Genomic DNA, 22,869 nt, shown 5'->3' on the forward strand with positions numbered 1-22,869 from the left:
GGGAGGGGGCCCCCCCGGCCGGCCCGTTTTTTGCCCCCCCGCCGAAGCCGGGAAGCGGCGGCTGGGCCTGCGGCGGCGTCGGCGTCGGGGCGGAGCCGAAGGGGGAGGAAAGAGGTAGGAGGACGGGCCGGCCCGCCTGCGCGCCGCGGAGGGAAGAAATCCTCGCTCGGCTCTCCCGGGCGCCTTGGCTGCAAAGCCAGCCGGAGGAGGGCGGCGGCCGGGTTCTTCCCTTGCCCGGCACGGGCCGCCCTTGGCGACTAGACAGGCCAGGAGGGACCGCCCGCCGCTGCTGCTCCGAGCGCGCTTCTTGGCTCGACATGCGCGTCTGTGCGTGGGCGTGGGAACGTGCGCGCGTGTTTCGAGCCGCGTGGAGTCCATCTTCGCTCCCAGCGTGCGGGTTTAGACAAACGGAGGTCCTGGAAAGAGGGGGGGGGGGCAGAGTGCCATTCCCAGAAGGGGGCCGCCAGAAAACGGCGCTGCCCGTCCTTCCCTGGTGGGTTTGCTAGGGGCCCAGTTTGCATCTAGCATTTGTTCTGCTGTTTTACCAAACCCACCCTGGAACAGAGAAAGATGCAGCTCAAAACCACATTCCAAAATTGACTGCAGAGTCACCCCTGAATGGCCGTAAAAGGGCCATAAATCTATGCAGAAAGTACCATTAAAAACCCCATCAAAGGAAGTGAAAGCAGCATGCAGTCTGGACACTGCCATAAAATCTGACAATCGATCAAAGTGACAGTGGCATGCCAAGTAGAGGGGAATTGCTGTTCCAGCGTGGGTTTGGTAAAGGTAAAGGTTTCCCTTGCTTGAAAGCCAGTCGAAGCCAACTCCAGGGGACGGTGCTCATCTCTATTTCCTGTATAAATCTTTTTATTAAACTTTCAAAGAGAATGTATAACAAGAAGGTCATTATCAAAACGACAATTGAGAATACAACAGTAAATCAGGTATTCAGGGACAGTATTACCATTTAAAACTTAATTTATGTTCAACAATGATTGCATCAATGAACCGACGATTGAAAAAAAGTACATGAGGATTACAAATATGACAAGGATTACCAGACTAGCCAGACGGATCTAAGTGATCTATTTTACCAGAGCCATAGGGTATATCTCTGTTTCCAAGCCGAAGAGCCAGCGCTGTCCGAAGACGTTTCCGTGGTCATGTGGCCGGCATGACTAAATGCCGAGGCACATGGAACACTCTTACCTTCCCACCGAAGCAGTACCTATTTATCTACTTGCAATTTCTTGCTTTCGAACTGCTAGGTTGGGAGGAGCTGGGACTAAAGACGGGAGCTCACTCCGTCACGGGGCACACTCAAGTCTCGAACTGCCGAGCTACTGACCTTCCGGTCTGCAGCTAAGCGTCTTAACCACTGAGCCACCGTGGCCCCAGGGGGTTGGTGAAATGCTAGATGCAGATTGGGCCTACGTTTCTCTCTAGTTGCAGAGTGGAAGTGGTGTCCGTCCAGAGGCACTGGAGAGGTTAACTGAATTGACTCCAGCAGAAATTTTTCTGAGTCAGGGCTTTCTTCATTCGTGAGTTACAGTGAACACGCGGACGTTTTGCGCTTGTGTGTACATCTTTGAGTAAGAAAGAGCCAACGCTTTACAATTGAAACTAGGCGACCAGTCCACTCCCTACATAAAGGCAGGGTTTAAATGGCAACTCTTCCTGTAAAAAAGTCTTTCCTCAGATCCAGCTGGTACCTTTCCACACATAATTTAAACCTGTTCTTGCAAGTCCTCCCCTTTGCTGCCCACAGGAACAGCTCCCTGCCCCTCCTCTCAGTGACAGCCCTTCAGATACTTCGAGAGAGCCATCATGTCCCCCCCACCGCCCAACCTCCTCTTCTCCAGACTGAACATTCCCAAATCCCTCAGGCTTTCCTCACAGGGCTTTCTCTCCAGGCCCCGGGTCATTGCTCAGCCCCGCCTGCCTCACAGGGTGTCTGTTGTGGGGAAAGGACGGGAAGGAGATTGTAAGCCACTCTGAGTGAAGAACGGGGCATAAATCCAACTCTTCTTCCTCTCACCCCCCCCCCAATGGAGCGTTTTTCCAGGCCAATAGTTTCAAGTCGCAAGTTGCCATGGGTTCGAAGGGTTTACACCAGTGTTCCCTCTAAGCTGAGTTAGTGTGAGCTAGCTCATAGTTTTTTAGCCTCTGGCTCACGCATTTTTGTCTTAGCTCAGGAAGGAGGGCTCCAGAGCAAACTGATTTATGCAGAACCAAATCACCTGCTCACAACTTTAATGCCAGTAGCTCACAAAGTAGAATTTTTGCTCACAAGATTCCACAGCTTAGAGGGAACATTGGTTTACACGTACGTTTTCTCAGCGCCGTGAGCAAGTCCCGCGTGTGGGTAGGCTGCTTAACAGGTGGGTAGAGATACAGAGGAGCTACAGTGGCTCAAGTGGTTAAGACGCTGAACTGCAGGCTGTAGAAGGTCGGTAGTTCAGCAGTTCGAGACCCGAGTGTGCCGCATGACGGAGTGAGCTCCCGTCTCTAGTTCCAGCTCCTGCCAACCTAGCAGTTCGAAAGCAAGAAATGGCAAGTAGATAAATAGGTACCGCTTCGGTGGGAAGGGAACAGCGTTCCGTGCGCCTTGGTGTTTAGTCATGCCAGCCACATGACCATGGAAACATCTTCGGACAGCGCTGGCTCTTCGGCTGTGAAACGGAGATGAGCACCGCAACCCTAGAGTCGGACTCGACTGGCTTGTGAGCAAGGGAACCTTTACCTTTACCTTAGAGATATAGAAGCCCCTTAAGAAACCACTTAAGGGTCCGGATGGGCACAACCTTTCCACAGGCTTCGCCCCGAAATCCACAGGAATTTCCCAAACTCCAGGTGAGGCCTGGAGTGACAAGTGACCTTCAAATGACAGAGATCAGTTCCCCTGGAGAAAATGGCCGCTTCAGAAGGTGGACTGTATGGTATTATATCTCACAGAGTTCCCTCCCCACATCCCCCCCTCTCCAGGAATTTCCCAACCCGGAGCTGGCAGCCCACCTTGCTAACTCTCTGGAAGGTTCTTCCCCTTATTCCCTGGTTCGGAGGGGGCAAGGGGGGAGTGGAAAGTGAGAGTGAGGGAGAAAGAGGGAAAGATGGATGGTCAGGGGGAGAGAGGGGGAGGGTTCCCCATCCTCTTCCTCCTCCTGTGCCCCTTCCAAAACCCCACAGATTGCTGGAGGTCGCTGCTAGTAATTAATTACTGTTGATTTCATTATTTTATGCACAGTGTAGACAGGTGCAGTAACCATGGGATACAGAAGATGCATAGCAGCATAACATGACAACTAAAAAAACACACGTTCTGGAAGAGTGAAGTAAGTAAACTCGTAACGCGATAAGAGGGAGTGATCATTTTGAGAACGGTATCCTTATTTGCGGTGAAACCTCAGTCTGTTACTGGGTGTGTACAGATATTCATAACTCCGGCAGGGAAGCCGCTGTGCTACACACCAACAGCTAGCTGTCGTTAGAAGATGATTCGGAAAACCTGTCAATGTGGGTGGGGGGGTCTGAATTTATTTACCTGGAGAATTCCTGTGCTGCCTCCCCAGGCAACTTGCCCAAGGTGTCTGATAAAATAAAGCATAATAGAAATACAGAACATCACAGAACTGAGTTGATGATCGGCTTCTTTGGCAAAGAGGCTCTTGGTTCTGTGATCTAATCTCCCAGATTAGAATCCGCACACTTAACCACTACACCAAACTGGCTCTCCAAACTCGCTTGCAGAGCGGGGTATAATCCGATCTCTTCTCTTCCTCTTCATCCCCATTTGGCCATAGATTTTTTTTTTGTATTTTTGCATTTTTGTTTGTGTGCCGGTGCCTGGAAGTCATGGCGACCTCTGGCGACTCCTGCTGGGGGATGGAGGACATTCAGAGAAGGGGCTTGATCGCCTGCCTCTGACTCTGGTATTTCAAGGAGGTCTCCCGTCCAAGTACTTGCCAGGGTCGGCCCTGCTTAGCTTCCGAGAGCTGACGAAATCGGGCTTGCCTGGGCTATCCAGGTCATGGCTGGGCACAGAAATATTTTTAAAGGGTAAGGAAGATGATCTTTTCTAATAGAAAAGCCTGCCAGTTTTGCAGCTGTCTCGGGTTCAGATGCTGGCGGTACGATCAAGGATCTAACGGTCTGAAATAGTGACAGTCTCCATGATTTTGCAGAAGTATTCATTTCGTGGGGCAACACGACACTGGATGTTTAATAAAAACTATTGTTGTGCCGATGCAGTCCCAGGCATAGGGGTTCATGATAAACCTCACAGATTTCAGTATGGCGTTCCCTATGTGTAACTGCACACGGAGTTCCAACAATTTCCTCCTGCAGAACACTGGAAATAGCCTCTCGTGGCATTCTGATTCGGTTTTTACACCTGTCGAACAGGTTAACAAGCACCTGCTTGATCATGTGGCTTATAAATAACTATGTGTGTGTTTACAGGGTTGGCTTCTTCTCGATGGCAGGTGGGCAGTGGGAGGATAAAAACAGTCACGTACACACCATGCTGAAAAGGAAGGTTTTCTCTTGGCCTCCTGCAGAGAGCCAGTTTGGTGTCGTGGTTAAGTGCGCGGACTCTAATCTGGGAGAACCGGGTTTGATTCCCCACTCCTCGCCTCGCACCTGGCTGGATGACCTTGGGCAAGCCGTAGCTCTGGCACAGCTGTTCTTGAAAAAGAGCCGTTTCTGTCAAGAGTTCTCTCAGCCCCACCCACCTCACAGGCTGTCTGTTGTGGGGAGGGGAAAGGAGTTTGTAAGCCGCTCTGAATCACCTTTGGGTAGTGAAGGTATAAATCCAATAATCTCCTCCTCCTCCTCCTTCTGTCGTCACGATTTCTGTCCCTTTGTGTTTTATCTCAGCGGTCCAGAAGGAGGCTAAAATATTGCTGACAAGTTTGCAGATCGCAAAAGCTGATGACATTGTCACCGAGGATGCTGCAGACAGCACAGTAAGACGGGGCTGTCATTTTAGTATCCAGCCTGTCATTCAGTAGTACGTTGCCTGTCAACGAGTACAGAAAGCACGCAGGCTGTGCTGTCCTGTACAGGTCCTGCGGCTCTCTCGGAAGATGTGGGACCCGGGAAATGTTTTGCATCTTTAGAGCAGGGGAAGTGGCTGGCATCTTGGGGTGGGGTGGGGGGGGTGGTCTCCTGAGAAGAACAGGGCAAAGATTTAATAGCAGAGAGGAGGCATGACTCTAGAATCCTGTTTCCATGTTCTTTTCTTTTCTCTTTTTTTAAAACGTGTTGGAAAAGACATTTTAAGGACATCAGAGAAGCCAATGTTGGATCAGGCCAATGGCCCATCCAGTCCAACACTCTGTCACATAGTGGCCCAAACCCAGGTGCCATCGGGAGGTCCACCAGCGGGGACAGAACTCCAGAAGCCCTCCCGCTGTTGCCCCCTCTTCCTCTCCCTTCCCAGTTTTTAACACCTGGCCCCACTGCTGGACCTCCTGATAGCACTGGTATTTCTGGCCACTGTGTGACACAGAGTGTTGGACTGGATGGGCCTTTGGCCTGATCCAACATTGGCGTCTCTTATGTTCTTATGTTCTTATGACCAGTGTTCCCTCTAAGCTGAGTTAGTGTGAGCTAGCTCACAGTTTTTTAGCCTCCGGCTCAGACATTTCGATCTTCTCTCAGGAAGGATAGCTCCAGACCAAACTAATTTAATGCAGTAGCCAAATTGCTCGCTCACAACTTTAATGCCAGTAGCTCACAAAGTAGAATTTTTGCTCACAAGACTCCACAGCTTAGAGGGAACTTTGCCCACGACAGTGTGAAACGTAGTGCACTAATGCCTTCGAAGTTTTCGCAGTAAGCCTAAAGGGCAGATAATATATTTTGTTTAGGGGAAGGAAAATGGACATTCAGAGTGTTTTGGAGTTTTTGTTTAAAGGGAACATTGAAATATTGATAACCTGACAGGCAGGTTACTAATGCCATGTTAACGTATGAGAGAGGGGCTCAGTTCACACATCTCGCCTAGCGGCGGTTTGCATGGACTGTGCTTAAAAACCCAAGCTGTGCTTTTGAGCCTCAGGCAGACAATGGTTTACGACACCTTGACTGACTGTGGCTTGCCAAGTCAGACCTCATGCCAAATTGTGGTTTGGAGACTCGCATCAAACCACGCGCTACAACTCTAGCTTGCTGGATGGTCACAAAACCATCGTTTGCCAGTTCAGGATCATGCCAACCTTCCGTTCTTTAACCAAGGTTTGATGTGATACAGTCTGCATCTAGTTGTAATAGAACCAGTTGTGACGGGTGTCCTTTTGGCTTGTTTCTCCACATACTGTTCCCTACCGATTTGAGCTACTTGAGAGAGAGAAGCGACTGATGCTTCTAAGAAGATCCTTGGAACAGATTCCCAAGGACTTAGTGATAAATGATAGCACCTGTGGCCTGTCTACCTATTGAATATTGTTTCCTCTTACTATTTTGCTTTTTTAAAAAAAAGACGTCATTGCAAAGGGAAGGTGATTTGGAAGCCACCCGTATGGGATCTTGAGATTCTTGCATGAAGCCAACCAGGTAAAATTTCAGTTTTTTCCCTCCATATTGTTTGCTTCCTGTGAAGATGGGATGACTGAGAAAACGGGGGATTGTAAATAGGAAAATCCAAGGTTCAGCATACAGGAGGTCTTTGTGTCAACACCTTTGTTTCATATTCTCTCCACCCCACCCACCCCCAAGCATGAGGTCAAGGCAGAGTTTTCCCGTCCCACGTTCAAGCCAGGCAAAACCGAATTTCTGCCAGGTGAAAGCTGCTTCCAAACCGAGGGGGGGGGGGCTGGCAGCCCCCCCCTCCGCTGTTCCTGTGCTCTTGCTACAGTTGCCAACCTCCAGTCCCCCTTGTTTTCTCCTGCAAAACCAAAGGTGCAATGGTTATTAGACTGGGGCTCCCCAGGGCTCTGACCCCCCCCCGCTTCCCCTTTCCCCACTGAGCTGCCCCGTAACACTACCGTGCAACTCAGCAGTCAAAGCCCTTTAAAAGGCTAAAAGAACGGCATGCTGTTTCGAAAGCTGAGCACCAGCCGGCTCAGGGGCAGGGGAGGTTGTTTCGTTATCGAGGCGGCCACCACTGAAAAGGCCCTGTTTCGCACCGCCACTCACCTCGTTTCAGATAACGGTGGAATCAGAGCTTTAGCAGATGACCACGATAATGGGGCAGGATGAAATGGAAGCGGAAACTGGAGAAGGGAGAATCTTATATTTGAATATAGTTTCTGTTGGCATGGCGGCTGGCACAGTGGATTGATCGCTTGTGTCTCTGTGTGGTTTGTTGTCTTGGTTATTGCTCTTTTTTTGGGGGGGTTGGTATTTTTCATGTGTGCGAGTGTGTGTGCACCTGGAAGTCACGGCGACCCCTGGTGAGTGACCCCTACTGGGGGCCTGGAGGGTATTCAAGAGAGGTGTCTGAGTAAAGCCTGCCCCCGCCTCCCGACTGCTGGTATTCCAAGGAGGTCTCCCATCCAAGTACTTGCCAGAGTCGACCCTGCTTAGCTTCCGAGATCTGGCAAGATCAGGCTTGCCTGGGCTATCCAGGTCAGGGCTACGTTGGTTATCGTTCTTGAACGAGATCTAACACACCCCTGCAGTGCTGACCCTTTGGTTTTGACTTTTTTTGTCTGTCTGTTTTTTGCCCTGAACAGACCTTCTCAGCCTGGCGTCTCTGGATGGAACCAGAAGAGGAATTATGTGTCTCCATGCTCCAAGTCTCCATGGAGAGAGAAGTCCCCCCTGACTTCGTAGGTGAGAGAGAGATTCGACAACTGTGAAAAGAGAGTTCTTTCCGCCCAAGTTCTCTGAATGGGCTTAAATCCATTGGTTGTCGCAGATCCCTGGTCGTTTCCACCACTAATGCCAAGTGTTTGACTGTCCCCCCCCTCCATGAACGTTTCTCTTCCCACTCATAAGAACATAAGAACATAAGAGATGCCAATGTTGGATCAGGCCAAAGGCCCATCCAGTCCAACACTCTGTATCACACAGTGGCCAGAAATACCAGGTGCCATCAGGAGGTCCACCAGTGGGGCCAGGACATTAGAAGCCCTCCCACTGTTGACCCCCCCAAGCACCAAATGACAGAGCATCACTTGCCCCAGAGTCCCTATCTATACCTTGTGGCTAATAGCCACTGATGGACCTCTGTTCCATATGCTTATCTAATTCCCTTTTGAAGCCGTCCATGCTTGTAGCCGCCACCACCTCCTGTGGCAGTGAATTCCAAGTGTTAATCACTCTTTGGGTGAAGAAGTACTTCCTCTTATCCGTTCTAACCCGACCGCTCAGCAATTTCATGGAGTGCCCACGAGTTCGTGTATTGTGAGAAAGGGAGAAAAGTACCTCTTTCTCTACCTGCTCTTTCCCATGCATAATCTTATAAACCTCGATCATGTCACTCCCGGCTTCTTTATATAAGAGAGCTGCCAGTGGATCCCTGAGCCAATCTGGCCTTGGGGGAAATTCCTTCCTGACCCCAAAGTGGCAACTGGCGTTGCCCTGGACAGAAAAGAGAGGGCCACAAGAGCCGACCACGGGCTCATCCCTCCCGGCCCTCCTTCTCACCATCTGCCTAAATTCATAGCGATTCAGATAACAAAGAAACAATTGAGTGCTCCTTGCAGGCCGCTACCAGGGGACACATGGCTGTTTCCCCCCCCTCTCTTCTAGGAAGTTACGAGATCCCAAGCGAGTACGAGGAGGTGATTCCTCCAGGGGAAGTTCCCGAGATGGTGGAGCAGGATGAGATGTTACTGGGGCAGGCGGAAGAAAACGCTCCCATCGAGGGAGAAGCCTCTGTGAATCAACAGGCCGGAGACTCTCGTGCAGGTCAGCGGCGGAATGGATCTCTCGATCCAGATGGAGGCGCGGGGATCCTCCAAGAGATTACTCCACCACCTGGGATTCCCCTGCCAGCGGGATCGTTTGGTTGCCGTGAACACGGGGAGAGCATCCAACAGAACTCGAGCCTTAATATCCCACCGGAGATCTCTCCGCTGGGAGAGAAGCCACATAAATGCACAGAATGTAGCAAGAGCTTTAGCTGGCGCTCAGACCTCATCAAACATCAGAGAATCCACACGGGAGAGAAGCCCTACATTTGCAGCGAATGCGGGGAGAACTTCACTGTGAGCTCTCACCTGTTCACGCACAAGAGGATCCACACGGGAGAGAAGCCGTTCCTCTGCCCCGAGTGCGGGAAATGCTTCAGTCGGAACTCGCACCTCGTCAGGCACCAGCGAATCCACACGGGAGAGAGGCCCTTTGAGTGCGGCGCGTGCGGGAAGAGCTTCGGCGATTTCTCGACACTCACCCAGCACCAGAGGACTCACACTGGCGAGAAGCCTTACGTGTGTGTCGAGTGCGGGAAGGGCTTCGTACAGAGTTCACATCTCACCAGGCACCGGAAGACCCACACGGGAGAAAAGCCCTATAAGTGCGCTGAGTGTGGGAAGGGCTTCCGGTACAAGACCCACCTTGTGCAGCACCACAGGCTTCACATCGGGTAAGGAAGTGGGGCAGGACTATTTCTCTGCCCATTAGGAGTTAACGAATGACAAGAAGGAACCTAAGGAAGACTTGCAAGTATTGATAGCAGCCAGCACTGGCGGCGGCTTCTGTGTTTTAAAACCAGACAGGTTCTGGTATGTATGCCAGGTCTTCCCCCCATACCACCCCCAGCAGATCTGTGAAGCATGGTTGATAAACGCTGGTTTATTTCCAGCGTTATCTCCCTGGGGATTTAAACTGGGTTTTTATACTGGGTGTAAACCGGTGTAGTATCGAGTTGACCACTAGAAGGAGCAAAACGAGTGCAGAACAGAAACACACACACCCCACCTCCAAGAAACAGGAACTTACAAGTGAGGAATATGGGAATGCAGAAAAGCCCATAGACTCACGAATGTATGTCTGGGGATGCAGTCGAGAGTTTTCAGAAGTGTGTGCACGGGTCTTTCTAGATGCATGTACACATGTACACACTCGTATGCCGTTTGTGACTGCTGCAGGAATGTAGCTTGTGAACTGATGAAACTTGGCTTGGGGATGGTGGGACAGACGCCACCCAAACCCAGGAATCTGGATGCTGTAAGAATGTGGTGCTAAAGCATGTGAGTTGTTTGAAGCACAGCAGGGTGAGAGATATTTGGGAAAATATATCTTGTGTCCTTATTCAGCCAGCAGAAAATGAACTGTGTTATATTGTTGATTTCAAATGCTGTTTTGGAAGCATTTCTCTCCCCCCCCCAATCTCTGGAAAAAAGAATTCTCATTCTTTTGCACAGTATATCCCACTAATGTATTGACTGTATGTTGTATTGACTATATATAGCTATTTTAGCTCAACCCAACCCGCTGGGCATATTGTAGCAGTTTTTGAATTTGCTATTATGATGTTCACTGTCCTTACCCTTTAAATAAAAACCTCATTTTTTAAGAAAAAGATTGCCTATTTTCCAATTTAAAATCCTTGCAACTGGTCATTCTGTGTGGCTTATTCAGGAGTATTTCAAATGGACTCAACAGACAATAACGACCTTGTTGTTGGTTGCGGCCGCCGCCGTTCGGGCTTGTCGGTTAGAGGTATTCTACACTACAAATCCACAAAATGAATGACAGGTGAAAACTACAAGTACCGCAACAGTGCGGAGTCTCTTCTCTCGTAAGAGTCAATGTAATACCATCAGCCATCTTGCATGGGAGATATAACAATATAGTATATGAGGATAGACTTTGCCATGGCAATTCTGGATGTATCGAAACTGGTTTCGCATATTTGTTTCCATTGTCAATTTTATGTGGATTTACATGTTGGATAGGAGCTGCGGTGGCTCAAGTGGTTAAGACGCTGAACTGCAGACTGTGGAAGGTCGGTAGTTCAGCAGTTCGAGACCTGAGTGTGCCGCATGACGGAGTGAGCTCCCGTCTCTAGTTCCAGCTCCTGCCAACCTAGCAGTTCAAAAGCAAGAAATTGCAAGTAGATAAATAGGTACCACTTCGGTGGGAAGGTAACAGCGTTCCGTGCGCCTTGGTGTTTAGTCATGCCAGCCACATGACCACGGAAACGTCTTTGGCTTTGAAACGGAGATGAGCACCGCAACCCTAGAGTCGGACTCGACTGGCTTTCAAGCAAGGGAAACCTTTACCTTTACCTTACATGTTAGATATCTAAACTCTTATCTTAGCCAACATGATGAACCTTCCTGACACTTTTAAAGAACGTAGCCATGTTTTTACAATCAGCGATAAAGCTACGTCAGGAAAATTTACTATGAGTAAATAAACATACCATTATGTTTTCTATGTATGGTTACACTTGATTTTAAATGTATATGTTTGTGTGTGTGTCTGTGTGTATGTGAGTGTACAGTAATCCTTTTTAAGGTATTTTATGCTAATAAAGGTCAACTGAACTGACAAGTAAAAACAAGACAACATACTATCTCAGAATGTGGCCTTTGCACGCTTTGTAAATGTGTACTTAATGCACTGGCTGCTCTGACCATAACAAACCCATTCTGAGCCAGCAGCATCACGCCAGCAGCTTAGGAAAGCTGCCGGATCCACAGAACAACAAACCAAAGCCCTCTCTTCTCCTTCCGCCCTCACCAGGCTGTAGACACAGCACGAGAAGGACTTCTGTCCAAGAAGAAAGAAGGCACGTCTCTTAGAGGAAGCAAAAACACATCTGCCTACTTAGGCCTACCAGGCCACGCCCATCCCTCCAGCTCATTGGTTAATGCAAAGGCCTCTGTTGTTCACAGATCCAGGGGGTCCATACCTGTTACAGGGGTCATTTCCTGCAGGAGCGCACAGGAGCGGAGTTCCGGCAGTAAAGAGCCCAGGGGGTGGGCACATGCAACAAGCCCCACCCCCTGCTCTCAACAGCCCTCAGTCAGAGCAAGAAGCAGCCAGGTAAGTTGCAGAGCCCCCCTCCCCAGCTCCCCGGTCCAAAACAGTCCAGTGGCACCTTTAAGACCAAGTTTTATTCAGGTACAAGCTCTCCCTCCTCTATGAGGGCAGGTCTGCACGTCCCCATCCCCCCCCTGACAGCTAGCAATCCAAAACAGTCCAGTGGAGCCTGAGCGGTGAGTGTTGCCTTCTGACACACTTCTGGTGATATCAGGGGGTGTGGCATATGCAAACGAGTTATGCTAATGAGCTCCTGCATCTCTTTTTCTACGAAATGACCCCTGCCTGTTAAACTTTCCTGTCGTTCCTTTCCCTAAGGCTCCTCATCTTCCTCCCGTTTTTGTCATAGGTGAAGATGACCTCCCATGAACAGCCTCCCCTTCCCCTTGTATCTTGGAGAGAAGAAAAAGGCTGTGGACGCCTAGGGAGGAACTCACCTACCACGTTCCACAGCGACAAGACTGGTGGGGCCATATAGCCCCTTCTCCCTGAAAGCCAGTCTGCCCTGCTCGCTTTCAATACAGGTCAGAGCGGCGGTTCTCTTTTCGAAGGGGAGCCATTTACCCCATCTGTTGGGACCTGCCGCTGCGATGGCACAGTCTTGGACTTGGCCCCAAACCCTGAAGCTCTTGCTGAGGGGCTCAGAGTCAAGGGGCCAGTTGTCTCTTTGTTCGCTGCCAGCCAGGAGTTGGCTGAGCCCCTGCCCCATGGCAGTGCCATGGACTGGGGCTGGCTTTTCGGCAGCACAAGTCCACTTGGCCATTGCCTCCGGCCCCAGGTGTGTTTGGGAGTAGGGATGTGCATTCGGTTCATCTGAACCGAATGCACCCCCGAAAATGTCCCATTCGGGCCCGTTTCGTGCTGCTGCGGGCCAATTCAGATTCTCTGATCTGAATCGGCTTGCCTTCAGCAGCAATTCGGCCCCATTATATCCTATGGGCCATTGAAGTCAATGGCGAAAACATAGGGTATATTCTGGGGGCTGGAGGGGAGGCGGTTTAAGGGAGAGGCTCCAAACTCACAGGGTAGCTGCTGGAAACTCTTCCCAAGATACCCACCAGGTTTCAAGAACATTGGACCAGGGGGTCCAATTCTATGGGCCCCCAAACAGATTGCCCCCATCCCCTCCATTCTCTATGGTGAGAAAAAAGTAACTTTTTGCTGGGAGAGGCTCCAGCAGCGACCCTGCTAGTTTGGAGCCTTTTCCTCAAACCCCCTCCCCTCCAGCCCTCAGAATATTGCCTGTGTTTTCGCCATTGACTTCAGTGGCCCATAGAATATAATGGAGTCGAAATTGACATTCGGCTGGCGGAAAGACTCCCGAATGGGCTCCTACTGCCGAAATTGACATGTGGGAGTCTTTCTGCTGGCGGAAATCGATTCTGCCTGATGTGGCCGAATCCGAATCGGGCCAATTTTTTTTTTGCACACCCCTATTTGGGAGCAACCCTGAGGCTGAAGAATGTCCCGGGGGATGTGAGAGAATGCAGCGGCTCAGCCCAAGCCTCCTTTTGCACCTGAGGGGTTTGAGTCTCTCCCCCACCTGCGTGAGAGTCATGACCCACATTTGCATCATGACTCGCAGGTTAAGATACGCCAGTCTGGACTGAAGAGGCGTGGAGACTTGGTTAGTCGGCACCAGGCCAGGCTTATTGTGTACAGTCAGCAGAATCAAGCCCGGCTTAAAGGTTTCCCGGGGCTGTATTACTTCAGTGTGCCCGTGTGGGTTGCCTGTTGGAATAAGAAATCCAGCTGCTGGGAAGAAGGCGAGGCCCCACCCCCTGCCTGGTATGTGCCGAGAGGCAGCCTCTTTTGGTATAGGGGCCTTTAGGCACCACCCCTGTCCGTGTCCTCTGAGGTGTTACACCAGAGTTGCCAGTCCCCAGTTGGGGGTGGGGGATCCACTGGATGTGGGCTCCTGGCTCTTTGGTTTCCATGTGTCTTTACACGTACAAACATGCCTCGCTGGGGCGGGTGCCTTGGTATGTACAATCATGCATTAGCCGTGCTGAGGCAGGGAAGACCCTTCCTAAATTTTTTGAGGAATGTTAGGGGGATTTGGGGGCAATGTGCTCTCTAAGCTGAGTTAGTGTAAGCTAGCTCACAGTTTTTCAGCCTCCGGCCCACACATTTTTGTCTTAGCTCAGGAAGGAGGGCTCCAGAGCAAACTTAATTTATGCAGTAGCCAAATCGCTCGCTCACAACTTTAATGCCAGTAGCTCACAAAGTAGAATTTTTGCTCACAGGAATCCACAGCTTAGAGGGAGCATTGTTTGGGGGGCAAACTTTTCCATTATAATAAAAAGCAGATTAGCAGCACCGGGCTGTATGTTGGGAGATTGCTGGTTGTCTGGGGAAACAGTGTTGCACAATGAGCCTGATGAATGGGAACCGCTAAGAAGAATGGAGCCCCTGTCTGAGCACCCAGGAGGACCTTGGACGATTCAGAATGGCAGCTGCGGTCGGCTCCTTTATTTATCGCTGCTTAAAAGTAAATATTGCAGAGAACCTCCAAGTCCTTTTTTGGATTCCCCAGGAATTGGGTTTTACGCAGTAAGATGAAGGGTTGAATGCAGGGGTCATTTCGTAGAAAAAGAGGTGCAGGAGCTCATTAGCATAACTCATTAGCATAACTTATTTGCATATGCCACACCCCCTGACATCACCGGAAGTGTGTCAGAAGGCAACCCCCCCCGCTCAGGCTCCACTGGACTGTTTTGGATTGCTAGCTATTCGGGGGGGGGGGGGTGACATGCAGATCTGTCCTCGCAGAGGAGGGAGAGCTTGTACCTGAATAAAACTTGGTCTTAAAGGTGCCACTGGACTGTTTTGGACTGAGGGGCCGGGGGGGGGGGCCCCTGCAACTTACCTGGCTGCTTCTTGCTCTGATGGAGGGCTGCTGGGAGCAGGGGGTGGGGCTTGTTGCATGTGCCCGCCCCCTGGGCTCTTTATTGCCGGAGCTCCGCTCCTGTGTGCTCCTGCAGGAAATGACCCCTGGTTGAATGAATCAAGCAAGAAGGTCTGTGAGTTACTTATTAACAGAGTAGCCTGCCCATCCTACGCACAGCAAAGCAACATGGGAGTTTCTTTTTATCATTTATTCAGGTATTTCAGCCCGTTGGCCTCTAACTATGCCCAGTCCGCTCCTTTCCCTCCTTACTGTCCACTGACCGGCTCGCTCTGGCCTGTTCATGCTACCACTGCCGAGCTCTGCTTTAGACTTCCTTGCTTCTCAGGTAGGTGGTCCTTAATGGGGTCACCTCAGCAATCCACCGGCTGGTGCGCTGCTTGGCTTCTTCCCAGCTGTAGCGGGGCGCGTAGCCAAAATCCCGTTGTGCCTTCTGGAACGAAAAGGTGAACGGGGTGTTCAGCACAGTCAGCAGGTGACGATTGATGACCGGGATGTACCTGACGAAAGGCCGGAGCAGGAAGCTCATGATCTCCAGCAGCAGAGCGTAACAGTAGAGCATCGTCAGGGGCATTCTCAGCCTGGGCTCCACGCCGAACCCCAGCTCCTTCGCCAGCTCGTGGTTGAAGTCCGCGTAGCTCAAATGGGGAGAGTCGTCGGAGATGTAATAGAACCGTCCTCGGACCTGCTTGGCCTTCGCTGGGTTCCTCATGGCTTTCGCCACTTGGACGTGAGCCCAAGCGACATTCCCCACGTAGACCGGGTTGACGAGAGCCTCCTTCCTGGAGATCCTCAGGAAGACTCTGTTGTTTAAGATGGCTTCGTCGACGTGCTTCAGGAGGAAAGGGCTCCCTTCTCCAAAGATGTACATGGACCTCAACGCGCAGGTCACGAAACTGCTGCCATCCTTCAGCGGCAGCCCGTCTAGCTCCAGCACAGATTTTTCCGCCTCTCTCTTCGTCTCGGCGTAAGGAAATCCATCAGTGACTCGGTAGACGGAGTCTTCGTCGCCGTTGCACATGGGGTCCCCTTTGCGGTTCGGACCCGTCACTTCGAGGCTGCTGGTGTAGATGAAGTATTTGACGTCCTGGAGAAGGCACATTTCCAGCAGCAGTCGCGTACCTTTCCAGAAGGGGAAAGAGAAACAGGATGGGTCAGGGGAGGGTGAAAACAGCTCCAAGCCTGGCCAAAAGTCGTTGCAAGGAATGACGATTGTGGAAGAGCAGCACTGTTTGTGTTTCTGGGCAAACGCCCATTCATTTGGGTGCAAAAGAACTTCCTGGTGGATTGTAGCCTGTGTGTTGAAATCTGTTCTTCCCTTACTCTGCTGCCCAGCTGATAGTGCTCGCAGAAGAGAAGATGAACTGGAAAATGTTCTCAGAGAGAGGGCTAATGGGGCACGAGAGCTGCCAACCTCCAGGTGTGGCCTGGAGATCTCCCAGAATTAAAACTGATCTCCAGTTCCCCCTGAGAAAATGGCAGCTTCAGAGGGGTGGCATTACACCCTGCTGAAGTCTCTCCCCTTCCCAAACCCTCCCCTCCCCAGTCTCCCCCCCAAAAAAGCTGTCAACCCACTACATAGCTGAGGGGTGACTGCTGGAAGGGGTGGCTATGGAGAGCCACAAGGTTGAGATGAGGCTTCAAGAAGCCTACAAGAAGCAGGCGCTAGAGAGCACTCTTCCGTATAGAACATTCCCTCCACATCACACCAGGGAGAGGATAACACTCAACCATTTTTTAAGAACATAAGAACATAAGAGAAGCCATGTTGGATCAGGCCACTGGCCCATCCAGTCCACCACTCTGTGCCACACAGTGGCCAAAACCCTGTTACCCTCAGGAGGTCCACCAGTTGGGCCAGAACTCCTGCCCCAGACATAGTGTTCCATCTATACCTTGTGGCTAAAAGCCACTAATGGACCTCGGCGCCATATGTTTATTCCGTCCCCTCTCAAAGTTTGTCTGTGCTTGTAGTCGCCACCACTTCCTGCAGGAGTGAATTCCACCTGTTAATTACTCTTTGGGTGAAGAAGTACTTCCTTTTATGTGTTCTAAACCTACTATTCCTTAATTTCATTGAGTGCCCACAACTTGTCTGATATATTAACTTCCAGTATGCAGAAAGGGTTTCTTTTAAGGCAGGGACATATTAAAACATGCAGTCCCTCTGCTACAATCTGAAACAGCTTGCACCAGAATTTTATTTCTTCCCTCTCGGGCCATTTTTTGCTTTTGTCCCCCCCCCCCCCCGCCGCTGCTCATATCTCGCCGCACACCCCCTTTCGCCATTTCTCTGCATGAAGGTCAGATTATGAAGGAACTAAATAAATGGTAGAAGCCTTTCACGTGTGCCTGGCCCCCATTTAAGTGCCCCATTAGCCATTCACATGGAACGCCACACCCTGAAGTGGGAGAGTCCATCCTGCCACCCAGTTCATTCCCATCTCATACTGATGATGCATGTATCAATCCAGCCGTGGGATTGGGCAGTGATGGTGGAGGGAGAGGGTAATGATGGGGTAATGACTTCAAGAGGGGTCGCCAGCTGCCTTCCATATTGTCCCTGTAGTAAACATCACCTTCTTCAGTGTGCCACCCAAAGCAGTATTTTTGGGTATTCTGGCTGAAGAACTGGCCCTGTCCCACCTCTAGGTCTAGACATGACTAACCCCACTTCCCTCAGCTCCCCAAATATTACATGGATGAGAATGGGTTATGTGGATATCTTTCTTAGCTTCTGGTGGTGGAAAGGGCTGTCAAGTCGCGGGCAACGTATGCTGACCCTGTAGGGTTTTCAAGGCAACAGAGGAACAGAGAAGAAGAGGAGGAGGAGATTGGATTTATACCTCGCCCTTCACTACCTGAAGGACTCTCAGAGCGGCTTACAATCCCTTTCCCTTTCTGTCCCCACAACCAGGGCTATTTTGGGGCAGGAACGCACAGGAATGGAGTTCCGGCTGGCTCCCAAGTTGGCCACGCCCAGCAGGAACTCATTAGCATAATAGGCCACACCCAACAGCAGGAACTCATTAGGATTGGCTACATTAGGGGTGTGTGGCCTAACATGCAAAGGAGTTCCTGCTCCAAAAAAAGCCCTGGGTTTGGACAACAAGCAAGGTAAACAGAGTAACAAGCAAAAGGTGGGTGTGGCTGGATGACCACACTTCTGGTAACATGGGGGTGCGGCCTAATGTGCTAATGAGCTGTGCTAGCAAGGGCATGGCCTAACATGCTAATGAGTTCCTGCTGTTGGGTGTGGCCTATTATGCTAATGAGTTCCTGCTGGGCTTTTTCTACAAAAAGAGCCCTGCCACAACAGACACCCTGTGAGATAGGTGGGGCTGAGAGAGCTCTCCTGAGCACTGCCCTTGAGAGAACAGCTCTGAAAAAACCTGTGACTGACCCAAGGTCACACCAGCAGCTGCATGTGGAGGCGTGGGGAATCAAACCCACTTCTCCCAGACCAGAGTCCGTGCCAAACTGGCTCAGAGGTGATTTATCCTTGCCTGCCTCTGTGTAGCAGCCTTGGACTTCCTTGGTGGTCTCCCATCCAAATACTAACCAGCAGCGTTCCCTCTAAGGTGGAGTTAGTGTGATCTTGCTCACAGTTTTTTAGCCTCTGTCTCACAGATTTTTGTCTTAGTTTGGGGAGGATGGCTCCAGAGCAAACTAATTTATGCAGTAGTCAAATTATTCACTCACAACTTTCATGCCAGTAGCTTGCAAAGTAGAATTCTTGCTCACAAGACCACACAGCTTAGAGGGAGCATTGCTAACCTGCCCTGCTTAGCTTCTGACAGCTGGTAAGATTGAGGTAGCCTGGGCCATCCAAGTCAGGGCACTGAGGGGCAGGGGTCATTTCCTGCAGGTAGGCACAGGAGCGGAGCTCCGGCAGTAAAGAGCCCAGGGGGCGGGCACATGCAACAAGCCCCACCCCCTGATACCAGCACGAGCAGCCCTCAGTCAGAGCAAGAAGCAGCCAGGTAAGTTGCAGAGCTCCCCCCAGCCCAAAACAGTCCAGTGGCACCTTTAAGACCAAGTTTTATTCGGGTATAAGCTCTCCCTCCTCTGTGAGGACAGATCTGCACATCCCCCCCCCAATACCTAGCAATCCAAAACAGTCCAGTGGAGCCTGAGTGGTGGGTGTTGCCTTCTGACGCATATGCAAATAAGCTATGCTAATGAGCTATGCTAATGAGCTCCTGCACCTCTTTTTCTACAAAATGACCCCTGCCGAGGGGCAATTAAAACCCCCTCTGCCTAAATCCCTTGAGGAGCGTCTCCAACACGCCATTGAGCTCACCTGTAACGTTGATGTCCCACAACACAGGCTTGTCTACCAGGCCCAAGATGTCAATGACGCAAGCAGAGTGTATGACGAGCGAGATCCCTTGGACGGCTTTCCGAAGGAACGACATGTCCCTGATATCCCCTTTCATGATCGTCAAGGGAGTTGTGCTCTTCAGATCTGGAAGGACAAAACCAGCGATTGGCCTCGGTCCAGTGTGGAGCAAGCCGTGGTGGCCAGCCTCTGGCTAGGAAGAGCGGAAGAAGCATCCTTCGCTCTGAAAGATGTGCTGTTTGAAGGAACAGCCAATATACAAAGGTGGGGTTTTCTGTACTGTAGCATTAGGGTGTCACTGACGGAGATATCCCAGGCTAGCCTGATTTCATCAGATGGGAGACCACCAAGGAAGTCCAGAGGCAGGCAACAGCAAAACCTGCCTACACAGAGGCAGGCAACAGCAAAACCACCTCTGAACATCTCTTTATGGCCCCACTAGTGGACCTCCTGATGGCACTGGTATTTCTGGCCACTGTGTGATACAGAGTGTTGGACTGGATGGGCCTTTGGCCTGATCCAACATTGGCATCTCTTATGTTCTTATGTTCACTATAAGTTGGCTGTTACTTGACAACAACAACAAAAAAGGAAAATGCTAGGGCCAATAAAGACATAGCTCCAGACAACAGGAAAGGGTTAAATGCTCTTAAACCCCCAAAATGTTCAATAGCCTCAGGGCTATCTTGGGGCAGGAACGCACAGGAACGGAGTTCCGGCTGGCTCCCGAGTTGGCCACGCCTAGCAGGAACTCATTAGCATAATAAGCCACACCCAACAGCTACATTAGGGGTGTGTGGCCTAACATGCAAAGGAGTTCCTGCTACCAAAAAAGGCCCTGGGTTTTGACAACAAGGTAAACAGAATAAGAAGCAAAAGGTGGGTGTGGCTGGATGGCCACACTTCTGGTAACGTGGGGGTGTGGCCTAATAGGCTAATGAGCTGCACTGTCAGGGGTGTGGCCTAACATGCTAATACATTTCTGCTGTTGGGTGTGGGCTGTTATGCTAATGAGTTCCTGTTGGGCTTTTTCTACCAAAAGAGCCCTGAATAGCCTTAAACATGCCACATGCAATGTTGCATCAGCACCCTTCACTCAGAAAAAATGAAGATAACATTTAGAGTCCCGTGGCACCTTTAAGACCAATAAAGTTTTATTCAAGGTATGAGCTTTTGATTGCAAGCACACTGTTTCAAATAGGTTGGAAGGAAGGTGAGGTTCAAGCTTATAGATTGGCTGAACAGCAAATTAACCTGTGAAAGCTCCAGACAACAGGAAAGGGTTAAATGCACTTAAACCCCAAAATTTTCAATAGCCTTAAACATGCCCTATGCAATGCGGCATCAGCACCCTTCACTCAGAAAAATATGAAGAGAAAACCAGTGGCACCTTTAAGACCAACAAAGTATTATTCAAGGTATGAGCTTTTGATTGCAAGGCACACTGTTTCAAATACCTTGGAAGGAAGGTGAGGTTCAAGCTTCTAGATTGGCTGAACAGCAAATTAACATGTGAAATGATGAAGACGTTTTAAAAGGTTTAAAAAAAATGTGTTACAGTTTTTCATAATGGACGGAGCACATCTCAACTGGCGGATCTCTGTGTTTGTAGCAAGCAAATTAACTCTTTCAGGGTGTTGATTTTAACAGCTAGATGGGGGGAGAAGACAGGTGCTGATGTGTTATCCAAGTGACAGTAACGCCAGGCCTAAGTAATTAGGATTGTCTTTCTGTGAGGAGGAGGAGGAAGAGACTGGATTTATACCCCGGCTTTCACTATCCAAAGGAGTCTCAGAGCAGCTTACAATCTCCTTTCCATTCCCCTCCCCATAACAGACACCCTGTGGGCAATGTTCCCTCTAAGCTGAGTTAGTGTGAGCTAGCTCACAGTTTTTTAGCCTCCAGCTCACATATATTTGTCTCAGCTCAGAAAGAATGGCTCCAAAGCAAACTGATTTATGCAGTAGCCAAATCGCTCACTCACAACTTTAATGCCAGTCACTCACAAAGTAGAATTTTTGCTCACAAGACCCCACAGCTTAGAGGGAACATTGCCTGTGGGGTAGATGGGGCTGAGAGAGCTCCCTTGAGGACTGCCCTTGAGAGAACAGCTCGTGAGAGAAAAACATTGCTGGAACCACTTCTTTTAGCACTGAAATTTCATTGTGAAAAGAAATATTTTGTGCCATTGTGCTAACTCTGAATGTGAGAGGTCAGCTGAAAGCAGCCGTCTGTGGAATGCCCAGTCACCGCACTTGTCCCCTAGACCAGAGCCCTGGAGAATGGTCGAGATGGTGAAAATTTGTTATCTGAGTGCCAGCGGTGAGTTGGATGCAAAGCAAATCGGTCTGAGAGTCAGGAGGGAGTCAGTCCCACAGAGGAACATGCCGCATACTTGGAAAGAGATGTACAGAACGTGGCAAAAGGGTTAGCCTCATCTCTGGAACAAAACATCAGGAGTCCATGAGATGCTGGGACCAGGTGGATACTGGAGGAAGCGGCAGGGAAATATTTTTTTTTGGGGGGAGCAGGCAAGAGCTGGGGGGGGGCTCTTCCCGTGTACCAAAATGAGGACAGATATTCAAGCCAGAGCCTGGAAAACAATTGTGCTGTTAGAAGAAACAGGCACACATCCCTCCCTCCTGCCCCACTGTGAATTCTCTGGAACTTTAGTTTTCTAGGGGTCTCCGGCGGCAGCATGGAGAGAACTGAGGGAGGAACTAGCGCCCCCCCTCCTGGTCATGTGAGCGTTTTGGCGGGAAAGCGCCAGAGGGAGGAGGGGTGCTCCTAGTCTATTAGAAAGCTTGGAAATCTTTTCCGTGGCTGGCCTGCACAGTCCCATGTGTGCCTGCACAGAAGACCACTCGATGAACAACACTTACAGGCAATGTTCCCTCTAAGCTGTGGAGTCTTGTGAGCAAAAATTCTACTTTGTGAGCTGCTGGCATTAAAACTGTGAGCGAGCAACTTGGCTGCTGCATAAATCAGTTTGCTCCGGAGCCATCCTTCCTGAGCTAAGACAAAAATGTGTGAGCCGGAGGCTAAAAAACTGTGAGCTAGCTCACACTCACTCAGCTTAGAGGGAACACTGGTTACAGGTAAGTGCAACCTTGTTAACAGTTTGACAATTGAAAAGTACGCAGACGGAGAGTGATTTCAGCAAAGCATACTTTATTCTATCCGGAACAAGATGACTTTGGCGAGCTCGCAGGCTGGCTTATATCCCCCGAGAAACCGCCACCCCAAACACCCCCCTACTTCCCTGAAGGTTATTTACAGTGGCCGAGAGTCCCATAGGCTCTTGGCCGGGAACCTAGCCCCCTGATTGGAGCGGGCTAGGATCCGCATAGTCCATTGTTTCTTGGAGCGAAGCTCTGCGTTTGTCTCTGGACTTGTCTGGACTGGATACATTACAACAATGAAACCAGTTTCAGTATTTACGCATATGCAAGACTAGACTTTTTTCACAGGTATGCCCTTGGGGTGTGTGTGTCTTTTTTCATTTGCATACAAGTTATAGGTAAAGGTAAAGGTTTCCCTTGCTCAAAAGCCAGTCGAGTCCGACTCTAGGGTTGCGGTGCTCATCTCCGTTTCAAAGCCGAAGAGCCAGCGTTGTCCGAAGATGTTTCCGTGGTCATGTGGCCGGCATGACTAAACACCAAGGCGCACGGAACGC

General features: G+C 50.3%; 2 protein-coding genes and 1 long non-coding RNA gene across 3 annotated transcripts in view; 2 read left to right on the forward strand and 1 right to left on the reverse strand.

Moving 5' to 3' along the window:
- The window catches only part of LOC107114862, a 6,655-nt gene extending 1,695 nt beyond the window's left edge, over nt 1-4,960 (forward strand). Inside the window, exons 2-3 of the long non-coding RNA XR_001482660.1 lie at nt 3,248-3,335; nt 4,879-4,960. This is a non-coding gene — a long non-coding RNA (uncharacterized LOC107114862). The remainder of the gene's footprint in view (nt 1-3,247; nt 3,336-4,878) is intronic.
- Nucleotides 4,961-6,485: 1,525 nt separating this feature from the next.
- Nucleotides 6,486-9,872, forward strand: LOC107114861 (zinc finger protein 697-like). The gene is made up of 3 exons (XM_015416461.1): nt 6,486-6,558; nt 7,680-7,779; nt 8,701-9,872. Exons 2-3 carry the CDS (start codon nt 7,704-7,706, stop codon nt 9,537-9,539), a joined length of 915 nt encoding a protein of 304 aa, XP_015271947.1. The 5' UTR covers nt 6,486-6,558; nt 7,680-7,703; the 3' UTR covers nt 9,540-9,872.
- A 5,286-nt stretch (nt 9,873-15,158) lies between these two features.
- The window catches only part of LOC107114856 (3 beta-hydroxysteroid dehydrogenase/Delta 5-->4-isomerase-like), a 10,343-nt gene continuing 2,632 nt past the window's right edge, over nt 15,159-22,869 (reverse strand). The window contains exons 2-3 of the mRNA XM_015416455.1: nt 19,155-19,319; nt 15,159-15,973 (exon numbers count right to left, since the gene is read on the reverse strand). Coding sequence (XP_015271941.1) covers nt 15,159-15,973; nt 19,155-19,319 — 980 coding nt within the window. The remainder of the gene's footprint in view (nt 15,974-19,154; nt 19,320-22,869) is intronic.

This window comes from Gekko japonicus, unplaced genomic scaffold, assembly GCF_001447785.1.
Source record: "Gekko japonicus isolate JY-2015 unplaced genomic scaffold, Gekko_japonicus_V1.1 scaffold2148, whole genome shotgun sequence".
In the NCBI taxonomy this organism is placed as follows: Eukaryota; Metazoa; Chordata; class Lepidosauria; order Squamata; family Gekkonidae; genus Gekko; species Gekko japonicus.

Coding starts and splice junctions, on each gene's coding strand:
- LOC107114861 (XM_015416461.1), top strand. CDS start 7,704: ATGGAACCAGAAGAGGAATTATGTGTCTCCATGCTCCAAGTCTCCATG. Junction 7,780..8,700: donor AGTCCCCCCTGACTTCGTAG/GTGAGAGAGAGA, acceptor CCTCTCTTCTAG/GAAGTTACGAGATCCCAAGC.